We start from the raw sequence: 26576 nt of genomic DNA, 5'->3' as shown, positions 1-26576 counted from the left end.
TGCTCATCAATAACCAACCCATTTCAGCCACAGACACATTTAAATACTTAGGAACACACATCAGCAACAAACTCAACTGGGATCATCACACCACTCATTTACTTAAAACAGCCAACCAAAGATTATTTCACTTAAGACAACTCAGGAAGTATAAGGTTAGGAAGACGTTAATGATTCAATTTTACACAGCCATCATACAAAACATCATTTCACTCTCCATCACTGTTTGGTACGGCAACACACCCAAACACACACTACACAGACTAGACAGGATCATCATTAGGGCATCCAAAATCATTAACTGCACACTCCCCACCCTGGACTCCATACACAAACATCACACCATCACACGCGCACACAAAATCATCAGTGACCCCCTGCACCCAGCTCATCACCTCTTCCAACTCCTCCCCTCTGGTAGAAGGTTTAGGTCACTAGGTAGTCGCACGGTTAGGTTCAACAACAGTTTCTTCCCCAAGGCCATACAATTACTCAACTCCAACTCATCCTAATTTCACCCCCTGCTGTTTATGTTATGTATGTTATGTTATGTTATGTTATGTTATGTTGATGTTGATGTTATGTTGTGTTCCATGTGGTGTATTGTCGCAGCTACCACCTGTACCGTGCCCAAATTCCACCAGCCTGGCCGTGTGGCAATAAAAGAAACTTGAACTTGAAACTTGAACTTGAACGTCTGTGCAGCGTTTATGAGGCCGAATGGCATGCGCAGAAACTCAAATAGTCCAAATGGAGTTATGACTGCTGTTTTGGGGACGTCCAGCGGTTGGACGGGCACCTGATGATACCCACGCACAAGGTCCACCTTGGAAAACATTAATTTCCCTGAAAGGCGGGCAGAAAAGTCCTGAATGTGTGGGACTGGGTAACGGTCCGGCGTCGTAGCATCGTTGAGCCGGCGGTAATCCCCACACGGGCGCCACCCCCTCCCGGCTTGGGGACAATGTGGAGGGGGGAGGCCCATGGGCTGTCGGAGCGACGGACAATGCAGAGGCGTTCCATGTTCTCGAACTCTGCCGTGGCAATGCTGAGCTTGACCGGGCCCGGGCATAGACCGGAGGGTCGGTTGTGGCGATATGATGCTCCACTCCATGCTTGGCTGTAGATGATGAGAACGTGGGCCGCGTGAGGCCCGGGAACTCGGCGAGAAGGTGTTGAAACTCATCTGCAGCGGAGAGCATGCTAGAGAGTCTGATGGAGTCTGCACCAGCATAAGAGCAGAACGTAATGGCATCAATTAAGCGTCAATTTTTAACATCCACTAACAGTCCATAATCACACAAAAAATCAGCGCCTAGAAGAGGGACGGCTACATTAGCTGTGATAAAGTCCCAGCTAAACCGTTGGCCACTAAAACACATTTCGACATACCTGGTGCCGTTGGGGGTGCCGTTGGTGGCCTCCATGGGGGGTCCGTGTCCGCCGGATAGGATGTCCACTCTAGAAGCCGGCAAGACGGTCCTCTGCGCGCCCGTGTCGCACATGAAACGCCACCCGGAGATGGTGTCCTGGACAAACAGTAGCCTGCCAGCCTGACCGACGCTCATGGCCACTCATGGCATTTCCCGGCCCACTGAAGCTGCACGGCGGGCGGCACTGCTTGGCTTTAGGTCCAAACCATGCATGATAATAACACAGCCCCGCGTCACGCGGCTGTCGCTGCGGCGGTGATATTCCAGTCTCCCGGCGGTGAAACAAAGGCTTGGGTTGGGAAAACTGCCGCTGCACAGTGCTGTTGACCAGCCAAAAAAATGCTCAGCCTCCTCGGCCAGAGCGCGGCAATCGTCTATAGTGGTGTTGGCCAGAGCAGCCCGAACCGGAGAAGGCAGCTGACGCAGGAAAAGTTGCATGAAAAGGAAATCAGGCTTGTGCTCTCCCAATAAATCCAGCATCCTATCCATGAGCTCCGATGGCTTGCTATCACCGAGCCCTTGCAAAGAAAACAACCGGCTGGCCCGCTCGGTATCGGAAAGTTCGATGTCTTTAATAGATGAGACTTGATCGTGAGATATTTATCTCGAGTCGGAGGGTTCTTGAGGAGGCTCACCACTCTGCTGGCTGTCAAACTTCCCAGGGCTGACACCACATAATAATATCTTGTGGTATCCGAGGTAATCTCACGCAGCTCGAACTGTGCCTCTGTTTGCACAAACCATGCCGAGGCTGACGACTCCCAGAACTCAGGTAATTTCAGCGAAACTGCGTTCGTAGACATGTTGCCGCGGAAGCGTCTTCAAAACTTATAACCAATGTAGAAATCGTCGGAAAGGAGAAACGCACAATTTCTATCTTGCGACAACACCAAGCCGTGTGTCATTTATTATATTTTTAGCACAAGTGACAGCTGTCAGATCTATGCCGTGCTAGTCTCCGACAGCTCGTAGTAAACAAACATTTTATCAATGACATTCCACCAGCGCGTCTTCTCCAAGCCCAACCCCAACCAACCTCCTTAAAGTGACAGTGCCCCATCAATACATCAAAACAATACAATGGTGAATTATGTCCATAGCACCCACTACAACATCACATATAATCTACACATCACATATAATCTCCACATCACATATAATCTATAATCTACACATCACATATAATCTATTATCTACACATCACATATAATCTATTATCTATACATCACATATAATCTATTATCTATACATCACATATAATCTATAATCTACACATCACATATAATCTATAATCTACACATAACATATAATCTACACATCACATATAATCTATAATCTACACATCACATATAATCTATAATCTATAATCTACACATCACATATAATCTATAATCTACACATCACATATAATCTATAATCTACACATCACATATAATCTATAATCTACACATCACATATAATCTATAATCTACACATCACATATAATCTATAATCTATAATCTCCACATCACATATAATCTATAATCTACACATCACATAATAATCTATAATCTACACATCACATAATAATCTACAATCTACACATCACATATGTCCACACATGATCGAGGTACAGTAGGTGGATTTAGAGCACTGACCTCTAGAGCACTGACCACGCCCCCTTGTGTAATATTATGAAAATGTACTAAAATAATTTCTAGTCCAGGGACGCTGTAAAATCTGGATGATTTAAATATGTCTGTCTATGTACTGTGGTTGCTGTCGTAGTGATGGAGATGGAGATACAGGCCATGGTAGTATAGTAGTGATGGGGATGGAGATACAGGCCATGGTAGTATAGTAGTGATGGGGATGGAGATACAGGCCATGGTAGTATAGTAGTGATGGAGATGGAGATACAGGCCATGGTAGTATAGTAGTGATGGAGATGGTGTCTACAGGCCATGGTAGTATAGTAGTGATGGAGATGGTGTCTACAGGCCATGGTATTATAGTAGTGATGGGGAGGTGTCTACAGGCCATGGTAGTATAGTAGTGATGGAGATGGTGTCTACAGACCATGGTAGTATAGTAGTGATGGAGAGGTATCTACAGGCCATGGTAGTATAGTAGTGATGGAGATGGTGTCTCCAGGCCATGGTAGTATAGTAGTGATGGAGATGGTGTCTACAGGTCATGGTAGTATAGTAGTGATGGAGATGGAGATACAGGCCATGGTAGTATAGTAGTGATGGAGATGGTGTCTACAGGCCATGGTAGTATAGTAGTGATGGAGATGGTGTCTACAGGCCATGGTAGTATAGTAGTGATGGAGATGGTGTCTCCAGACCATGGTAGTATAGTAGTGATGGAGATGGTGTCTACAGGCCATGGTAGTATAGTAGTGATGGAGATGGTGTCTACAGGCCATGGTAGTATAGTAGTGATGGAGATGGAGATACAGGCCATGGTAGTATAGTAGTGATGGAGATGGAGATACAGGCCATGGTAGTATAGTAGTGATGGAGAGGTGTCTACAGGCCATGGTAGTATAGTAGTGATGGAGATGGTGTCTACATGCCATGGTAGTATAGTAGTGATGGAGATGGTGTCTCCAGGCCATGGTAGTATAGTAGTGATGGAGATGGTGTCTACAGGCCATGGTAGTATAGTAGTGATGGAGAGGTGTCTACAGGCCATGGTAGTATAGTAGTGATGGAGATGGTGTCTACAGGCCATGGTAGTATAGTAGTGATGGAGATGGAGATACAGGCCATGGTAGTATAGTAGTGATGGAGATGGTGTCTCCAGGCCATGGTAGTATAGTAGTGATGGAGAGGTGTCTACAGGCCATGGTAGTATAGTAGTGATGGAGATGGTGTCTACAGGCCATGGTAGTATAGTAGTGATGGAGAGGTGTCTACAGGCCATGGTAGTATAGTAGTGATGGGGATGGTGTCTACAGGCCATGGTAGTATAGTAGTGATGGAGAGGTGTCTACAGGCCATGGTAGTATAGTAGTGATGGGGATGGTGTCTACAGGCCATGGTAGTATAGTAGTGATGGAGATGGTGTCTACAGGCCATGGTAGTATAGTAGTGATGGAGATGGAGATACAGGCCATGGTAGTATAGTAGTGATGGAGATGGAGATACAGGCCATGGTAGTATAGTAGTGATGGAGATGGTGTCTACAGGCCATGGTAGTATAGTAGTGATGGAGATGGAGATACAGGCCATGGTAGTATAGTAGTGATGGAGATGGTGTCTACAGCCCATGGTAGTATAGTAGTGATGGAGATGGAGATACAGGCCATGGTAGTATAGTAGTGATGGAGATGGAGATACAGGCCATGGTAGTATAGTAGTGATGGAGATGGTGTCTACAGGCCATGGTAGTATAGTAGTGATGGAGATGGAGATACAGGCCATGGTAGTATAGTAGTGATGGGGATGGAGATACAGACCATGGTAGTATAGTAGTGATGGAGATGGTGTCTACAGGCCATGGTAGTATAGTAGTGATGGGGATGGTGTCTACAGGCCATGGTAGTATAGTAGTGATGGGGATGGTGTCTCCAGGCCATGGTAGTATAGTAGTGATGGAGAGGTCTTCAAAACTTATAACCAATGTAGAAATCGTCGGAAAGGAGAAACGCACAATTTCTATCTTGCGACAACACCAAGCCGTGTGTCATTTATTATATTTTTAGCACAAGTGACAGCTGTCAGATCTATGCCGTGCTAGTCTCCGACAGCTCGTAGTAAACAAACATTTTATCAATGACATTCCACCAGCGCGTCTTCTCCAAGCCCAACCCCAACCAACCTCCTTAAAGTGACAGTGCCCCATCAATACATCAAAACAATACAATGGTGAATTATGTCCATAGCACCCACTACAACATCACATATAATCTACACATCACATATAATCTCCACATCACATATAATCTATAATCTACACATCACATATAATCTATTATCTACACATCACATATAATCTATTATCTATACATCACATATAATCTATAATCTACACATCACATATAATCTATAATCTACACATAACATATAATCTACACATCACATATAATCTATAATCTACACATCACATATAATCTATAATCTATAATCTACACATCACATATAATCTATAATCTACACATCACATATAATCTATAATCTACACATCACATATAATCTATAATCTACACATCACATATAATCTATAATCTACACATCACATATAATCTATAATCTATAATCTCCACATCACATATAATCTATAATCTACACATCACATAATAATCTATAATCTACACATCACATAATAATCTACAATCTACACATCACATATGTCCACACATGATCGAGGTACAGTAGGTGGATTTAGAGCACTGACCTCTAGAGCACTGACCACGCCCCCTTGTGTAATATTATGAAAATGTACTAAAATAATTTCTAGTCCAGGGACGCTGTAAAATCTGGATGATTTAAATATGTCTGTCTATGTACTGTGGTTGCTGTCGTAGTGATGGAGATGGAGATACAGGCCATGGTAGTATAGTAGTGATGGGGATGGAGATACAGGCCATGGTAGTATAGTAGTGATGGAGATGGAGATACAGGCCATGGTAGTATAGTAGTGATGGAGATGGAGATACAGGCCATGGTAGTATAGTAGTGATGGGGATGGAGATACAGGCCATGGTAGTATAGTAGTGATGGAGATGGAGATACAGGCCATGGTAGTATAGTAGTGATGGAGATGGTGTCTACAGGCCATGGTAGTATAGTAGTGATGGAGATGGTGTCTACAGGCCATGGTATTATAGTAGTGATGGGGAGGTGTCTACAGGCCATGGTAGTATAGTAGTGATGGAGATGGTGTCTACAGACCATGGTAGTATAGTAGTGATGGAGAGGTATCTACAGGCCATGGTAGTATAGTAGTGATGGAGATGGTGTCTCCAGGCCATGGTAGTATAGTAGTGATGGAGATGGTGTCTACAGGTCATGGTAGTATAGTAGTGATGGAGATGGAGATACAGGCCATGGTAGTATAGTAGTGATGGAGATGGTGTCTACAGGCCATGGTAGTATAGTAGTGATGGAGATGGTGTCTACAGGCCATGGTAGTATAGTAGTGATGGAGATGGTGTCTACAGGCCATGGTAGTATAGTAGTGATGGAGATGGTGTCTACAGGCCATGGTAGTATAGTAGTGATGGAGATGGTGTCTACAGGCCATGGTAGTATAGTAGTGATGGAGATGGAGATGCAGGCCATGGTAGTATAGTAGTGATGGAGAGGTGTCTACAGGCCATGGTAGTATAGTAGTGATGGAGATGGTGTCTACAGGCCATGGTGGTATAGTAGTGATGGAGATGGAGATACAGGCCATGGTAGTATAGTAGTGATGGAGAGGTGTCTACAGGCCATGGTAGTATAGTAGTGATGGAGATGGTGTCTACAGGCCATGGTATTATAGTAGTGATGGGGAGGTGTCTACAGGCCATGGTAGTATAGTAGTGATGGAGATGGTGTCTACAGACCATGGTAGTATAGTAGTGATGGAGAGGTATCTACAGGCCATGGTAGTATAGTAGTGATGGAGATGGTGTCTCCAGGCCATGGTAGTATAGTAGTGATGGAGATGGTGTCTACAGGTCATGGTAGTATAGTAGTGATGGAGATGGAGATACAGGCCATGGTAGTATAGTAGTGATGGAGATGGTGTCTACAGGCCATGGTAGTATAGTAGTGATGGAGATGGTGTCTACAGGCCATGGTAGTATAGTAGTGATGGAGATGGTGTCTACAGGCCATGGTAGTATAGTAGTGATGGAGATGGTGTCTACAGGCCATGGTAGTATAGTAGTGATGGAGATGGTGTCTACAGGCCATGGTAGTATAGTAGTGATGGAGATGGAGATGCAGGCCATGGTAGTATAGTAGTGATGGAGAGGTGTCTACAGGCCATGGTAGTATAGTAGTGATGGAGATGGTGTCTACAGGCCATGGTGGTATAGTAGTGATGGAGATGGAGATACAGGCCATGGTAGTATAGTAGTGATGGAGAGGTGTCTACAGGCCATGGTAGTATAGTAGTGATGGAGATGGTGTCTCCAGGCCATGGTAGTATAGTAGTGATGGAGAGGTGTCTACAGGCCATGGTAGTATAGTAGTGATGGAGATGGAGATACAGGCCATGGTAGTATAGTAGTGATGGAGAGGTGTCTCCAGACCATGGTAGTATAGTAGTGATGGAGATGGAGATACAGGCCATGTTAGTATAGTAGTGATGGAGAGGTGTCTCCAGACCATGGTAGTATAGTAGTGATGGAGATGGAGATACAGGCCATGGTAGTATAGTAGTGATGGAGATGGAGATACAGGCCATGGTAGTATAGTAGTGATGGAGATGGAGATACAGGCCATGGTAGTATAGTAGTGATGGAGATGGTGTCTACAGGCCATGGTAGTATAGTAGTGATGGAGATACAGGCCATGGTAGTATAGTAGTGATGGAGATACAGGCCATGGTAGTATAGTAGTGATGGAGATGGAGATACAGGCCATGGTAGTATAGTAGTGATGGAGATGGAGATACAGGCCATGGTAGTATAGTAGTGATGGAGATGGAGATACCGGCCATGGTAGTATAGTAGTGATGGAGAGGTGTCTACAGGCCATGGTAGTATAGTAGTGATGGAGATGGTGTCTACAGGCCATGGTAGTATAGTAGTGATGGAGATGGTGTCTCCAGGCCATGGTAGTATAGTAGTGATGGAGATGGTGTCTACAGGCCATGGTAGTATAGTAGTGATGGAGAGGTGTCTACAGGCCATGGTAGTATAGTAGTGATGGAGATGGTGTCTACAGGCCATGGTAGTATAGTAGTGATGGAGATGGAGATACAGGCCATGGTAGTATAGTAGTGATGGAGATGGTGTCTCCAGGCCATGGTAGTATAGTAGTGATGGAGAGGTGTCTACAGGCCATAGTAGTACAGTAGTGATGGAGATGGTGTCTACAGGCCATGGTAGTATAGTAGTGATGGAGAGGTGTCTACAGGCCATGGTAGTATAGTAGTGATGGGGATGGTGTCTACAGGCCATGGTACTATAGTAGTGATGGAGATGGTGTCTACAGGCCATGGTAGTATAGTAGTGATGGGGATGGTGTCTACAGGCCATGGTAGTATAGTAGTGATGGAGATGGTGTCTACAGGCCATGGTAGTATAGTAGTGATGGAGATGGAGATACAGGCCATGGTAGTATAGTAGTGATGGAGATGGAGATACAGGCCATGGTAGTATAGTAGTGATGGAGATGGTGTCTACAGGCCATGGTAGTATAGTAGTGATGGAGATGGAGATACAGGCCATGGTAGTATAGTAGTGATGGAGATGGTGTCTACAGGCCATGGTAGTATAGTAGTGATGGAGATGGAGATACAGGCCATGGTAGTATAGTAGTGATGGGGATGGAGATACAGACCATGGTAGTATAGTAGTGATGGAGATGGTGTCTACAGGCCATGGTAGTATAGTAGTGATGGAGAGGTGTCTACAGGCCATGGTAGTATAGTAGTGATGGGGATGGTGTCTACAGGCCATGGTAGTATAGTAGTGATGGGGATGGTGTCTCCAGGCCATGGTAGTATAGTAGTGATGGGGATGGTGTCAACAGGCCATGGTAGTATAGTAGTGATGGAGATGGAGATACAGGCCATGGTAGTATAGTAGTGATGGAGATGGAGATACAGGCCATGGTAGTATAGTAGTGATGGAGATGGTGTCTACAGGCCATGGTAGTATAGTAGTGATGGAGATGGTGTCTACAGGTCATGGTAGTATAGTAGTGATGGAGATGGAGATACAGGCCATGGTAGTATAGTAGTGATGGAGATGGAGATACAGGCCATGGTAGTATAGTAGTGATGGAGATGGTGTCTACAGGCCATGGTAGTATAGTAGTGATGGAGATGGTGTCTACAGGCCATGGTAGTATAGTAGTGATGGAGATGGAGATACAGGCCATGGTAGTATAGTAGTGATGGAGATGGTGTCTACAGGCCATGGTAGTATAGTAGTGATGGAGATGGAGATACAGGCCATGGTAGTATAGTAGTGATGGAGATGGAGATACAGGCCATGGTAGTATAGTAGTGATGGAGATGGTGTCTACAGGCCATGGTAGTATAGTAGTGATGGAGATGGAGATACAGGCCATGGTAGTATAGTAGTGATGGAGATGGTGTCTACAGGCCATGGTAGTATAGTAGTGATGGAGAGGTGTCTACAGGCCATGGTAGTATAGTAGTGATGGAGATGGTGTCTACAGGCCATGGTAGTATAGTAGTGATGGAGAGGTGTCTACAGGCCATGGTAGTATAGTAGTGATGGAGATGGTGTCTACAGGCCATGGTAGTATAGTAGTGATGGATAGGTGTCTACAGGCCATGGTAGTATAGTAGTGATGGAGAGGTGTCTACAGGTCATGGTAGTATAGTAGTGATGGAGATGGTGTCTCCAGGCCATGGTAGTATAGTAGTGATGGGGATGGTGTCTACAGGCCATGGTAGTATAGTAGTGATGGAGATGGAGATACAGGCCATGGTAGTATAGTAGTGATGGAGAGGTGTCTACAGGCCATGGTAGTATAGTAGTGATGGAGATGGAGATACAGGCCATGGTAGTATAGTAGTGATGGAGATGGTGTCTACAGGCCATGGTAGTATAGTAGTGATGGAGATGGTGTCTACAGGCCATGGTAGTATAGTAGTGATGGAGATGGTGTCTACAGGCCATGGTAGTATAGTAGTGATGGAGATGGTGTCTACAGGCCATGGTAGTATAGTAGTGATGGAGATGGTGTCTACAGGCCATGGTAGTATAGTAGTGATGGAGAGGTGTCTACAGGCCATGGTAGTATAGTAGTGATGGAGAGGTGTCTACAGGCCATGGTGGTATAGTAGTGATGGAGATGGAGATACAGGCCATGGTAGTATAGTAGTGATGGAGAGGTGTCTACAGGCCATGGTAGTATAGTAGTGATGGAGATGGTGTCTCCAGGCCATGGTAGTATAGTAGTGATGGAGATGGAGATACAGGCCATGGTAGTATAGTAGTGATGGAGAGGTGTCTCCAGACCATGGTAGTATAGTAGTGATGGAGATGGAGATACAGGCCATGGTAGTATAGTAGTGATGGAGAGGTGTCTCCAGACCATGGTAGTATAGTAGTGATGGAGATGGAGATACAGGCCATGGTAGTATAGTAGTGATGGAGAGGTGTCTCCAGACCATGGTAGTATAGTAGTGATGGAGATGGAGATACAGGCCATGGTAATATAGTAGTGATGGAGATGGAGATACAGGCCATGGTAGTATAGTAGTGATGGAGATGGAGATACAGGCCATGGTAGTATAGTAGTGATGTAGATGGTGTCTACAGGCCATGGTAGTATAGTAGTGATGGAGATACAGGCCATGGTAGTATAGTAGTGATGGAGATACAGGCCATGGTAGTATAGTAGTGATGGAGATGGAGATACAGGCCATGGTAGTATAGTAGTGATGGAGATGGTGTCTACAGGCCATGGTAGTATAGTAGTGATGGAGATGGAGATACAGGCCATGGTAGTATAGTAGTGATGGAGATACAGGCCATGGTAGTATAGTAGTGATGGAGATGGTGTCTCCAGACCATGGTAGTATAGTAGTGATGGAGATGGTGTCTCCAGACCATGGTAGTATAGTAGTGATGGAGATGGTGTCTACAGGCCATGGTAGTATAGTAGTGATGGAGATGGTGTCTACAGGCCATGGTAGTATAGTAGTGATGGAGATGGTGTCTACATGCCATGGTAGTATAGTAGTGATGGAGATGGTGTCTACATGCCATGGTAGTATAGTAGTGATGGAGATGGTGTCTCCAGGTAGTATAGTAGTGATGGAGATGGAGATACAGGCCATGGTAGTATAGTAGTGATGGAGATGGTGTCTACAGGCCATGGTAGTATAGTAGTGATGGAGAGGTGTCTACAGGCCATGGTAGTATAGTAGTGATGGAGATACAGGCCATGGTAGTATAGTAGTGATGGAGATGGTGTCTACAGGCCATGGTAGTATAGTAGTGATGGGGATGGTGTCTACAGGCCATGGTAGTATAGTAGTGATGGGGATGGAGATACAGGCCATGGTAGTATAGTAGTGATGGAGATGGTGTCTACAGGCCATGGTAGTATAGTAGTGATGGAGATACAGGCCATGGTAGTATAGTAGTGATGGAGAGGTGTCTACAGGCCATGGTAGTATAGTAGTGATGGAGAGGTGTCTACAGGCCATGGTAGTATAGTAGTGATGGAGATACAGGCCATGGTAGTATAGTAGTGATGGAGATGGTGTCTACAGGCCATGGTAGTATAGTAGTGATGGAGATACAGGCCATGGTAGTATAGTAGTGATAGAGAGGTGTCTACAGGCCATGGTAGTATAGTAGTGATGGAGATGGAGATACAGGTCATGGTAGTATAGTAGTGATGGAGATGGTGTCTACAGGCCATGGCAGTATAGTAGTGATGGAGATGGTGTCTACAGGCCATGGTAGTATAGTAGTGATGGAGATGGTGTCTCCAGGCCATGGTAGTATAGTAGTGATGGGGATGGTGTCTACAGGCCATGGTAGTATAGTAGTGATGGGGATGGAGATACAGGCCATGGTAGTATAGTAGTGATGGAGATGGTGTCTACAGGCCATGGTAGTATAGTAGTGATGGAGATGGTGTCTACAGGCCATGGTAGTATAGTAGTGATGGAGATGGTGTCTACAGGCCATGGTAGTATAGTAGTGATGGAGATGGTGTCTACAGGCCATGGTAGTATAGTAGTGATGGAGATGGTGTCTACAGGCCATGGTAGTATAGTAGTGATGGAGATGGTGTCTACAGGCCATGGTAGTATAGTAGTGATGGGGATGGTGTCTCCAGGTAGTATAGTAGTGATGGGGATGGTGTCTCCAGGTAGTATAGTAGTGATGGGGATGGTGTCTCCAGGTAGTATAGTAGTGATGGGGATGGTGTCTCCAGGTAGTATAGTAGTGATGGAGATGGTGTCTCCAGGTAGTATAGTAGTGATGGGGATGGTGTCTCCAGGTAGTATAGTAGTGATGGAGATGGTGTCTCCAGGTAGTATAGTAGTGATGGGGATGGTGTCTCCAGGTAGTATAGTAGTGATGGAGATGGTGTCTACAGGCCATGGTAGTATAGTAGTGATGGAGATGGTGTCTACAGGCCATGGTAGTATAGTAGTGATGGAGAGGTGTCTACAGGCCATGGTAGTATAGTAGTGATGGAGATGGTGTCTCCAGGTAGTATAGTAGTGATGGGGATGGTGTCTCCAGGTAGTATAGTAGTGATGGAGATGGTGTCTCCAGGTAGTATAGTAGTGATGGGGATGGTGTCTCCAGGTAGTATAGTAGTGATGGAGATGGTGTCCAGTATACGGGCAAGCAGGCCTTTCACAACAACAGCAAGGAGGGGGGGGGGGGGGGGGGGCACGTGTGTCTTCCATGTGGACAGGTCGTTTGGGATGTTGTCTTTCTTTGGTCTGGTACCTGGCTTAGATGTTGAAGATATAATGAATAGCACCCCCTGCTGGCTGGGTCTCAATGTGCCTGAAAGGGTGTACGACGCCATTGACAGACAACCAAATGTAACACAATGTTAACTGATGGACATGACGGATTCCTCTGGGTTTGTTGTTGTTCGAAACACTTGGGATAATATGAGTACACAACTCAACACAATAGTCGTTTTTAGATGTTTTAATGCAGAAATGTTACATGTTATATCTTTAAATGTTGATGTATCTTCTTCCCCCAGTGGTGATCCTGTGTCATGTTGATGTATCTTCTTCCCCTAGTGGTGATCCTGTGTCATGTTGATGTATCTTCTTCCCCTAGTGGTGATCCTGTGTCATGTTGATGTATCTTCTTCCCCTAGTGGTGATCCTGTGTCATGTTGATGTATCTTCTTCCCCTAGTGGTGATCCTGTGTCATGTTGATGTATCTTCTTCCCCTAGTGGTGATCCTGTGTCATGTTGATGTATCTTCTTCCCCTAGTGGTGATCCTGTGTCATGTTGATGTATCTTCTTCCCCTAGTGGTGATCCTGTGTCATGTTGATGTATCTTCTTCCCCTAGTGGTGATCCTGTGTCATGTTGATGTATCTTCTTCCCCTAGTGGTGATCCTGTGTCATGTTGATGTATCTTCTTCCCCTAGTGGTGATCCTGTGTCATGTTGATGTATCTTCTTCCCCTAGTGGTGATCCTGTGTCATGTTGATGTATCTTCTTCCCCTAGTGGTGATCCTGTGTCATGTTGATGTATCTGCTTCCCCTAGTGGTGATCCTGTGTCATGTTGATGTATCTTCTGCCCCTAGTGGTGATCCTGTGTATGGGTTCAGTGCTGTTTGGTGGAGAGGACCAGAAGCAGCTCCTATTGGCTGCTTTGGACAATGGGATGATATCAGATGGCTATGTGTTCATTCCCTACGACGCTCTGCTGTACGCCATGCCTTACCAGGTATAAAGACCCTTAACTACCCTACTAACCCTACCTGATGAACCCTTAACTACTCTACTAACCCTACCTGATGAACCCTTAACTACCCTACTAACCCTACCTGATGAACCCTTAACTACCCTACTAACCCTACCTGATGAACCCTTAACTACCCTACTAACCCTACCTGATGAACCCTTAACTACCCTACTAACCCTACCTGATGAACCTTTAACTACCCTACTAACCCTACCTGATGAACCCTTAACTACCCTACTAACCCTACCTGATGAACCCTTAACTACCCTACTAACCGTACCTGATGAACCCTTAACTACCCTACTAACCCTACCTGATGAACCCTTAACTACCCTACTAACCCTACCTGATGAACCTTTAACTACCCTACTAACCCTACCTGATGAACCCTTAACTACCCTACTAACCCTACCTGATGAACCCTTAACTACCCTACTAACCCTACCTGATGAACCCTTAACTACCCTACTAACCCTACCTGATGAACCCTTAACTACCCTACTAACCCTACCTGATGAACCCTTAACTACCCTACTAACCCTACCTGATGAACCCTTAACTACCCTACTAACCCTACCTGATGAACCCTTAACTACCCTACTAACCCTACCTGATGAACCCTTAACTACCCTACTAACCCTACCTGATGAACCCTTAACTACCCTACTAACCCTACCTGATGAACCCTTAACTACCCTACTAACCCTACCTGATGAACCCTTAACTACCCTACTAACCCTACCTGATGAACCTTTAACTACCCTACTAACCCTACCTGATGAACCCTTAACTACCCTACTAACCCTACCTGATGAACCCTTAACTACCCTACTAACCCTACCTGATGAACCCTTAACTACCCTACTAACCCTACCTGATGAACCCTTAACTACCCTACTAACCCTACCTGATGAACCCTTAACTACCCTACTAACCCTACCTGATGAACCTTTAACTACCCTACTAACCCTACCTGATGAACCCTTAACTACCCTACTAACCCTACCTGATGAACCCTTAACTACCCTACTAACCCTACCTGATGAACCCTTAACTACCCTACTAACCCTACCTGATGAACCCTTAACTACCCTACTAACCCTACCTGATGAACCCTTAACTACCCTACTAACTCTACCTGATGAACCCTTAACTACCCTACTAACCCTACCTGATGAACCCTTAACTACCCTACTAACCCTACCTGATGAACCCTGTTCATAGGTCTATATTATTATTTTAAGTATGTGTTCATAGGTCTATATTATTATTTTAGGTATGTGTTCATAGGTCTATATTATTATTTTAAGTATGTGTTCATAGGTCTATATTATTATTTTAAGTATGTGTTCATAGGTCTATGTTATTATTTTAGGTATGTGTTCATAGGTCTATGTTATTATTTTAGGTATGTGTTCATAGGTCTATATTATTATTTTAAGTATGTGTTCATAGGTCTATATTATTATTTTAAGTATGTGTTTATAGGTCTATATTATTATTTTAGGTATGTGTTTATAGGTCTATATTATTATTTTAGGTATGTGTTTATAGGTCTATATTATTATTTTAGGTATGTGTTTATAGGTCTATATTATTATTTTAGGTATGTGTTTATAGGTCTATATTATTATTTTAGGTATGTGTTTATAGGTCTATATTATTATTTTAGGTATGTGTTTATAGGTCTATATTATTATTTTAGGTATGTGTTTATAGGTCTATATTATTATTTTAGGTATGTGTTTATAGGTCTATATTATTATTTTAGGTATGTGTTCATAGGTCTATATTATTATTTTAGGTAAGTGTTTATATGTCTATATTATTATTTTAGGTATGTGTTTATAGGTCTATATTATTATTTTAGGTATGTGTTCATAGGTCTATATTATTATTTTAGGTATGTGTTCATAGGTCTATATTATTATTTTAGGTAAGTGTTCATAGGTCTATATTATTATTTTAGGTATGTGTTTATAGGTCTATATTATTATTTTAGGTAAGTGTTCATAGGTCTATATTCAAGTTTCAAGTTTCTTTAATAGTTGTCATACAGAAGTACAGAATACTTTTATACAAAATGCTTCTTACTGTTACGCTCCAGAGACTGTGCTAGACAAGATAAGTATGAAATAAGATAGTATAGCATGTAAATTAGAAGTAAAAATAGAGGTCACAGTGTTCAGTATAGACATTATGTACAATGTTCGATGCTGAATAGAAGTAACTGAGTTACCATACAATATACAATATACTATGCAATGTACTAATATACAATACCATATAGTGCAAAGCAGAAATGGGATGAGGTACAATTTAGGTACAATTTACAGTAAGGTGTACGAGTTGTAGTGCAAATCCTTTACCAATAAATATAAAGTGTGTTTAGGTGATCTAAAGTGTGGAGAGTGGGTGCTGCAGTGTGTTGTTTGTTTAAAGTGAGTGTGGGTGTGCTGTGTGCATTTGATGGTTGTTGCATAGTGTTTATTGTTCGTTGAGCAGCCTGATGGCCTGGGGATAGAAGCTTCTTCTGAGTCTTTCTGTGCTCGCCTTAAGACTCCGGTATCGCTTGCCTGACCGCAGCAGTTCAAAGAGGCAGTTGTTCGGGTGGCTGGAGTCCTTGATGATTCTCTTAGCCTTACCCCTGCACCGCTTGTTGTAAATGTTCTGGAGGGTGGGAAGCCCCCCTCCAATTGTGCGTTCGGCTGAACGTGTCACTCTTTGTAGTCTGCTTCGGTCTTGTGCAGTGCTATTCCCAAACCAGGAGGTGATGTTGCCAGTCAGGATGCTCTCTATTGTACATGAGTAGAAGTTCTTAAGGATCTTCTGACTGACTTGGAACTTCCTTAGGCGCCTGAGGAAGTAGAGGCGTTGTCATGCCTTCTTCACAACACTGTCAATGTGTGTGGTCCATGTCAAGTCCTCGGATATGTGGGCTCCGAGGTACTTGAAACTGTTCACTCTCTCAACCGGTGCCCCGTCGATGCTGAGGGGGCTGTAGTCCTTGACTCCCGACCTCCTGAAGTCCACAATCATCTCTTTTGTTTTGCTGATGTTCAGGGAGAGGCAGTTCTCCTGACACCACTGTGACAGATTCTCTACCTCTTCCAGGTAGGCCCTCTCGTTGTTGGCAGAGATAAGGCCCACCACTACTGTGTCATCAGCAAATTTGATGATTGTGTTGTTGTTCCGCTGTGCCACGCAGTCATGTGTGTACATGGAGTAGAGGAGGGGGCTCAGAACACAGCCCTGGGGGGCCCCTATGTTGAGCGTGATGGATGAGGAGGTGCAGTTGCCTGCTCTTACCACCTGGGGTCTGCCAGTCAGGAAGTCCAAGACCCACTGGCAGAGGTCATAGTTCAAGCCCAGGTCCCTGAGCTTGGCTATGAGTTTGGAGGGGACTATGGTATTGAATGCTGAGCTGTAGTCGATGAACAGCATTCTCACATAGTTCCCCTGCCTCTTGTCCAGGTGTGATGCTGCTGTGTGCAGCACATGGGCTATGGCGTCCTCCGTGGACCTGTTAGGGCGGTATGCAAATTGCAGCGGGTCCAGGTTGATGGGGAGGGAGGAACAGATGTAGCCCTTCACTAGCTTCTCAAAGCACTTCATGGCTATGGAGGTGAGAGCTACAGGGCGGTAGTCGTTGAGGCAAGCGGGCGTAGATTTTTTGGGTACAGGGATGATGGTGGACTTCTTCAGACAGGTGGGGATGACAGCCTGTTCTAAGGACAGGTTAAAGATGTCAGTGAATACCGGGGCCAGTTGGTCGGCACAGACTTTTAGGACGCGGCCGGGGATGCCGTCCGGTCCTGCTGCCTTCCTGATATTCACTTTTTTAAAGGTCCGCCTCACCTCATGCTCTGTTACCCTGAACACTGAGTCTCCATCAGCAGACCCCCCCCCCCATTGCTGTGGCTTGTAGGCTGGTGTTGTTATTCACAGCCTCAAACCTCGCATAGAAGGTATTGAGATCATTTGCTAAGGAGATCTCACTGTTCAGTTTGAGGGAGGTGCCTTTGTAATCTGTCATTGTTCTGAGGCCCTGCCACATACCTCTAGAGTCAGCCTGTTCAAACTGAAGTTCAACTTTATCCCTATAACGCCGTTTTGCCTCTATTACTGCTCTCCTGATGTTGTATCTTGCCATCTTGTGTTCATCCATGTTGCCTGTCACAAGCCCGGTGTTGTAGGCTGAGGTGCGCACTTTCAGAGCCTCACGGACGGATTTATCTACCCAGGGCTTTTGATTTGGGTAGATTCTAATTGTGGTAGAGGGGATTGTTTCTTCTACCAGAGTACAGACAAAGTCAAGCACCGTTTCAGTGTATTCGTTAATATTGGCTGTGTTATCACGGAATACATTCCAGTCTGTGCATTCAAGTGCAGCCTGGAGTGTCTCCTCTGACGTCACAGTCCAACGCTTAACCTCTCGCGATACTACCGGCGTTCGCTTAAGACTCTGTTTATATTTTGGCAAAAGAAAGATGGCGGCGTGATCGGACTTACCGAATGGACTAAGAGCCTGTGACTTGTACCCATTCTTAAATTGCGAGTATACATGGTCTAATATGTTCTCGCCTCTGGTGGGACAGGTCACATGCTGATAGAAATTCGGCAACACCTTTTTAAGACACGCGCTGTTGAAATCGCCCAGAACCAAAATGGCAGCGTCAACGTTAGCTATCTGTAGTTTGTTTACCTCGTCGTGTAGCTTTGAAAGTGCGGCCCCAGTGTTCGCTTGTGGTGGAATGTACACTCCGATCATGATGATGGACGTTAGCTCCCTCGGGAGAAAGAAGGGTCGGCATTTGATGGTGATATACTCCAGGTCTGGGGAGCAGTGGTTAGACAATTCCTTTGCGTTGCCTATATCGCACCACTCCTTGTTTACCATGAAAGCTATGCCGCCTCCTTTCGTCTTTAGTGATTCTTCTGCCGTTCGGTCCTTGCGGAGAACGAAGAAGTGATCTGCCGGTTCTATTGCATGGTTTGGGACGTCTGGAGACAGCCAAGTCTCTGTGAAACAGAGGACGTTGCAGTCCCGAATGTCCCTCTGGAATTGGATCCGTGCTCTGATGTCGTCCAGTTTGTTTCCTATCGATTGCACATTGGCCAACAATATGCTGGGCAATGTGGTTCTGTGTCGCTTGGATCTCAATCTGTTTCGGACGCCGGCTCTTCTACCTCGTCGTCGCGCCTTTTCCTTGCTTCGGCCGCAACAAAGGATCTCCGCTGGCCACTGTTGTTGTTCAGCAATCCGATCCAGAGAGCAATCCAGTCGGTAAGTTTTCCTTAATCCAATGTCAATGAGTGACTGACGGTCATACACATATAATGCACCAACAGTTGGTGCAAATAAAACTCTTAAAACTATAAAAATTAACAAAAGTAAGCACAGTCTCGACGGAGCTAACAGAAAGGCGGCCGGTCGGAGCAGCGCCATTCTCACATATTATTATTTTAGGTATGTGTTCATAGGTCTATATTATTATTTTAGGTCGATATTATTATTTTAGGTATGTGTTTATAGGTCTATATTATTATTTTAGGTATGTGTTTATAGGTCTATATTATTATTTTAGGTATGTGTTCATAGGTCTATATTATTATTTTAGGTCTATATTATTATTTTAGGTATGTGTTTATAGGTCTATATTATTATTTTAGGTATGTGTTCATAGGTCTATATTATTATTTTAGGTCTATATTATTATTTTAGGTGTGTGTTTATAGGTCTATATTATTATTTTAGGTATGTGTTTATAGGTCTATATTATTATTTTAGGAATGTGTTCATAGGTCTATATTATTATTTTAGGTATGTGTTCATAGGTCTATTATTATTTTAGGTATGTGTTTATAGGTCTATATTATTATTTTAGGTCTATATTATTATTTTAGGTATGTGTTTATAGGTCTATATTATTATTTTAGGTATGTGTTTATAGGTCTATATTATTATTTTAGGTCGATATTATTATTTTAGGTATGTGTTTATATGTCTATATTATTATTTTAGGTATGTGTTTATAGGTCTATATTATTATTTTAGGTATGTGTTCATAGGTCTATATTATTATTTTAGGTCTATATTATTATTTTAGGTATGTGTTTATAGGTCTATATTATTATTTTAGGTATGTGTTCATAGGTCTATATTATTATTTTAGGTCTATATTATTATTTTAGGTATGTGTTTATAGGTCTATATTATTATTTTAGGTATGTGTTTATAGGTCTATATTATTATTTTAGGAATGTGTTCATAGGTCTATATTATTATTTTAGGTATGTGTTCATAGGTCTATTATTATTTTAGGTATGTGTTTATAGGTCTATATTATTATTTTAGGTCTATATTATTATTTTAGGTATGTGTTTATAGGTCTATATTTCCTATATGACTACCAGCACGTCAACATTGAAGGCTCTCAGAGCTTGCATTATTAATCTATAAGAGTTTATATTTTATATTTTGTCATTTTGGGATGTATAACAACATTTATCAATGTAACCATTTTTCCAGTAAAATATTTTCATACAAGAATCCAAGACCTTTGAGATGAGGAAAAGCATTGCTGTGTTTTGTTCTATGTTCAGTAGGGGTATCTAAAAACTTTGGGGGCATTAATTTGTCACTAGCCTATTAAGAATTATACATTAAGTAGCTTTAAATAATTATTCAACTGGCTGGCTGACTGACTGCTTTCTCTCTGTCCAATCAGGACACAATATTCCCCCAACTGACCAATGAAACGCGCCTACGTCATGCCTACAGCTCCATGGTAACGATCACCATGGATTCAGACCAGAGTTTCTACCAAGCGTTCCTTGATGCTCAGATCAGCCGTGAGATCCGCTCCTCTATAGATGCTACTGAGGTAAACACCACACAGCCATAGAACCCTAACCCTACAGCCATAGAACCCTAACCACACAGCCATAGAACCCTAACCCTACAGCCATAGAACCCTAACCACACAGCCATAGAACCCTACAGCCATAGAACCCTAACCCTGCAGCCATAGAACCCTAACCCTACAGCCATAGAACCCTAACCACACAGCCATAGAACCCTAACCCTACAGCCATAGAACCGTAACCCTACAGCCATAGAAGCCTAACCCTGCAGCCATAGAACCCTAACCCTACAGCCATAGAACCCTAACCACACAGCCATAGAACCCTAACCCTACAGCCATAGAACCCTAACCCTGCAGACCTGTCATCCACTGCCAACATCAGCTGCTTTGGTTACATAACAGATAACATAAATTAATTGTTTGCCAGTAGCCTGTTTGAATATTAGTTATTGTGTTTGCATAATATTACTTTCTAATTCACCCATATAGTTAAATAAAAAAAGAAATGTGTCAATTGTGTCGTGGGTTTTCAAAACAAAAACCAAACAACGCATTAGCTCGGTAGCATGTCATGAGCTACAGTAGGCTGTACAAATATCACGTAGCAAGGTTGTTTGGTCAAAACGTAGTTAACAAGCTACTAGCTATCAACCTACTATCCACTGGTTGCTATCTGAAAGACCTGCTCTTCTATAACAAATCAAGCGCTCAGCATTTCTCAGCTACATGTCTGACCAATCACAGGTGTTCCTGTGCACTGCCCTTTTGTTTACGTCAGTAGCCTCAAACTAAGTTAGAGAAGGAAGTAAAAGAGCTTTCATTTGACTTAAAATGAAAACGGTTCACAAGAAGAAGAGATATTGGTGCTTTAAAAAAAAAAATATCACTTGGAATAATTATGTGTGCAATGAAGGCGTTAAGAGCATTGCCGACCTCTCCCACCCGCACCACAGAGGCGGGCTATTCTATAAATACTAATTCACACAGTTGATTCACTTCCCAGCTTCACTCTGTGCTGCTGAACTTGGTATCCGGTGTCTCCTATGTTTGTGATGACCTATAACCTATCAATTACAAGTTTCTTCCTGTAGGTATTATGTTTGGCACCATCTATAACATGGTTGTGTTTCAGGTGTCTCCTATGTTTGGGACCATCTATAACATGGTTGTGTCTCTTCCTGCAGGTGTCTCCTATGTTTGGGACCATCTATAACATGGTTGTGTCTCTTCCTGCAGGTGTCTCCTATGTTTGGCACCATCTATAACATGGTTGTGTCTCTTCCTGCAGGTGTCTCCTATGTTTGGCACCATCTATAACATGGTTGTGTCTCTTCCTGCAGGTGTCTCCTATGTTTGGCACCATCTATAACATGGTTGTGTTTCAGGTGTCCCCTATGTTTGGGACCATCTATAACATGTTTGTGTCTCTTCCTGCAGGTGTCTCCTATGTTTGGCACCATCTATAACATGGTTGTGTTTCAGGTGTCTCCTATGTTTGGGACCATCTATAACATGGTTGTGTTTCAGGTGTCTCCTATGTTTGGGACCATCTATAACATGGTTGTGTTTCAGGTGTCCCCTATGTTTGGGACCATCTATAACATGGTTGTGTCTCTTCCTGCAGGTGTCCCCTATGTTTGGCACCATCTATAACATGGTTGTGTTTCAGGTGTCTCCTATGTTTGGCACCATCTATAACATGGTTGTGTCTCTTCCTGCAGGTGTCTCCTATGTTTGGCACCATCTATAACATGGTTGTGTTTCAGGTGTCCCCTATGTTTGGGACCATCTATAACATGGTTGTGTCTCTTCCTGCAGGTGTCCCCTATGTTTGGGACCATCTATAACATGGTTGTGTTTCAGGTGTCTCCTATGTTTGGGACCATCTATAACATGGTTGTGTTTCAGGTGTCTCCTATGTTTGGCACCATCTATAACATGGTTGTGTTTCAGGTGTCTCCTATGTTTGGGACCATCTATAACATGGTTGTGTTTCAGGTGTCCCCAATGTTTGGGACCATCTATAACATGGTTGTGTTTCAGGTGTCCCCTATGTTTGGGACCATCTATAACATGGTTGTGTCTCTTCCTGCAGGTGTCTCCTATGTTTGGCACCATCTATAACATGGTTGTGTCTCTTCCTGCAGGTGTCCCCTATGTTTGGGACCATCTATAACATGGTTGTGTCTCTTCCTGCAGGTGTCCCCTATGTTTGGCACCATCTATAACATGGTGTACTTCGTTGCCAAGGCGGTGGAGGAACGTCGCCAGGCAGGGGGCGGGCACTGGGTGACTGGCGACCAGCTGGTCCAATCGGAGGGAGGCTTTGAGTTCCGCGGCTTCAACCAGGTCAGTTTGTTGTCCATCATCATCATCATCATCATCATCATCATCATCATCATCATCATCATCATCATCATCTTCCCAGAGGCAGCCTTTATCATTGCAGGAGATCTTAACCACTCCAACCAACACTCCCCACATCTTACCAGCATGTCTCTTAACCACTCCAACCAACACTCCCACATCTAACATCATGTCTCTTAACTACTCCAACCAACACTCCGCACATCTAACATCATGTCTCTTAACCACTCCAACCAACACTCCCCACATCTAACATCATGTCTCTTAACTACTCCAACCAACACTGTACTGATCTAACATCATGTCTCTTAACCACTCCAACCAACACTGTACTGATCTAACATCATGTCTCTTAACCACTCCAACCAACACTGTACTGATCTAACATCATGTCTCTTAACCACTCCAACCAACACTGTACTGATCTAACATCATGTCTCTTAACCACTCCAACCAACACTCTACTGATCTTACCATAATGTCTCTTAACCACTCCAACCAACACTCCCCACATCTTACCATCATGTCTCTTAACCACTCCAACCAACACTCCCCACATCTAACATCATGTCTCTTAACCACTCCAACCAACACTGTACTGATCTAACATCATGTCTCTTAACCACTCCAACCAACACTCCCCACATCTTACCATCATGTCACTGACATCTTCAACCTGTCCTTGGAACAGGCTGTCATCCCCACCTGTCTGAAGAAGTCCACCATCATCCCTGTACCCAAAAAATCTACGCCTGCTTGCCTCAACGACTACCGCCCTGTAGCCCTCACCTCCATAGCCATGAAGTGCTTTGAGAAGCTAGTGAAGGGCTACATCTGTTCCTCCCTCCCCATCAACCTGGACCCTCTGCAATTTGCATATCGCCCCAACAGGTCCACGGAGGACGCCATAGCCCATGTGCTGCACACAGCAGCATCACACCTGGACAAGAGGCAGGGGAACTATGTGAGAATGCTGTTCATCGACTACAGCTCAGCATTCAATACCATAGTCCCCTCCAAACTCATAGCCAAGCTCAGGGACCTGGGCTTGAACTATGACCTCTGCCAGTGGGTCTTGGACTTCCTGACGGGCAGACCCCAGGTGGTAAGAGCCGGCAACTGCACCTCCTCATCCATCACGCTCAACATAGGGGCCCCCCAGGGCTGTGTTCTGAGCCCCCTCCTCTACTCCCTGTACACACATGACTGCGTAGCACAGCGGAACAACAACACCATCATCAAATTTGCTGATGACACAGTAGTGGTGGGCCTGATCTCTGCCAACGACGAAAGGGCCTACCTGGAAGAGGTAGAGAACCTGTCACAGTGGTGTCAGGAGAACTGCCTCTCCCTGAACGTCAGCAAAACAAAAGAGATGATTGTGGACTTCAGGAGGTCGGGGGTCAAGGACTACAGCCCCCTCAGCATCGACGGGGCACCGGTTGAGAGAGTGAACAGTTTCAAGTACCTCGGAGCCCACATATCCGAGGACTTGACATGGACCACACACATTGACAGTGTTGTGAAGAAGGCACGACAACGCCTCTACTTCCTCAGGCGCCTAAGGAAGTTCCAAGTCAGTCAGAAGATCCTTAGGAACTTCTACTCATGTACAATAGAGAGCATCCTAACCGGCAACATCACCTCCTGGTTTGGGAATAGCACTGCACAAGACCGTAGCAGACTACAAAGAGTGACACGTTCAGCCGAACGCACAATTGGAGGGGGGCTTCCCACCCTCCAGAACATTTACAACAAGCGGTGCAAGGGGAAGGCTAAGAGAATTATTAAGGACTCGAGCCACCCGAACAACTGCCTCTTTGAACTGCTGCGGTCAGGCAAGCGATACCGGAGTCTTAAGGCGAGCACAGAAAGACTCAGAAGAAGCTTCTATCCCCAGGCCATCAGGCTGCTAAACGAACAATAATCGCTAAACGAACAATAATCACTATGCAACAACCATCAAATGCACACAGCACACACACCCACACGCACACACTCACTCAAACAAACAACACACTGCAGCACCCACTCTCCACACTTTAGATCACACAAACACACTTACACTTTATATTTATTGATAAAGGATTTGCACTACAACTCGTACACCTACTGTGAATTGTACCTAAATTGCACCTCGTCCCATTTCTCCATTTCTGCCTTGCACTATATAGTATTGTATATTAGTACACTGCACACAGTATTGTATATTGTATGGTAACTACGTCTATTCTGCATCGAACATTGTACATATGTCTAAACTGAACACTGTGACCTCATTTTTTTACTTCTAGTTTTACTATGTTATTTTATTTCATACTTATCTTGTCTTGCACAGTCTCTGGAGCGCAACAGTAAGAAGCATTTTGTATAAAAGTATTCTGTACTTCTGTATGACAACTATTAAAGAAACTTGAACTTGAACTTAACCACTCCAACCATCACTCTACTGATCTTACCATCATGTCTCTTAACCACTCCAACCATCACTCTACTGATCTTACCAGCATGTCTCTTAACCACTCCAACCAACACTCCCCACATCTTACCAGCATGTCTCTTAACCACTCCAACCAACACTCCGCACATCTAACATCATGTCTCTTAACTACTCCAACCAACACTCCCCACATCTTACCATCATGTCTCTTAACCACTCTAACCAACACTGTACTGATCTAACATCATGTCTCTTAACCACTCCAACCAACACTGTACTGATCTAACATCATGTCTCTTAACCACTCCAACCAACACTGTACTGATCTAACATCATGTCTCTTAACCACTCCAACCATCACTCTACTGATCTTACCAGCATGTCTCTTAACCACTCCAACCAACACTCCCCACATCTTACCAGCATGTCTCTTAACCACTCCAACCAACACTCCCCACATCTTACCATCATGTCTCTTAACCACTCTGTAAGAGCCAAACCTTGAAAAGTCATATTTTGAATATATTTGTATTTTATATATTTAGTTATTGCATAGAAAACGAGCAGTAGTTTAATTTGTAATGCTGTGGTATGCTATAAGCCATATTTATAGTTTAGTTGCAAATTATTCTAAGAATTAACGTTACATGTACTTTAGATGTGTTACTGCGCATGTGTGAGAGTCTTTATATGCCGTGAACTTGTATTGCCTAGTTAGTAGTGAGACAGTGCCCCATGCAGTTTGGAAGCACATAACCTTTTGACCGTAGTCCATGATCCTAGTTCGTAGCGGAGATTGCGTTCGTCACCAACCTCGGAGACGCTGGATTCGCCTGTTCGGGGTTGTCACCAGCTTGGCTGGCCGTTCACACTAAT

The 26576-nt window shown here is 43.9% G+C and overlaps 1 protein-coding gene across 1 annotated transcript in view; it reads left to right on the top strand.

The window, feature by feature from the left end:
* The window catches only part of LOC311226659 (retinal guanylyl cyclase 2-like), a gene marked incomplete at both ends in the record, with an annotated part of 241454 nt that overhangs the window by 20050 nt on the left and 194828 nt on the right, over positions 1-26576 (top strand). The window contains 3 exons of the mRNA XM_084312075.1: positions 13864-14006; positions 20756-20911; positions 23093-23242. Of these exons, the coding sequence (XP_084168201.1) occupies positions 13864-14006; positions 20756-20911; positions 23093-23242 (449 nt within the window). The remainder of the gene's footprint in view (positions 1-13863; positions 14007-20755; positions 20912-23092; positions 23243-26576) is intronic.

Source organism: Notolepis coatsorum (genome assembly GCF_963971535.1).
Source record: "Notolepis coatsorum genome assembly, chromosome: 4".
Classification (NCBI taxonomy): Eukaryota; Metazoa; Chordata; class Actinopteri; order Aulopiformes; family Paralepididae; genus Notolepis; species Notolepis coatsorum.
This window is presented reverse-complemented; position numbering and strand designations above follow the sequence as displayed.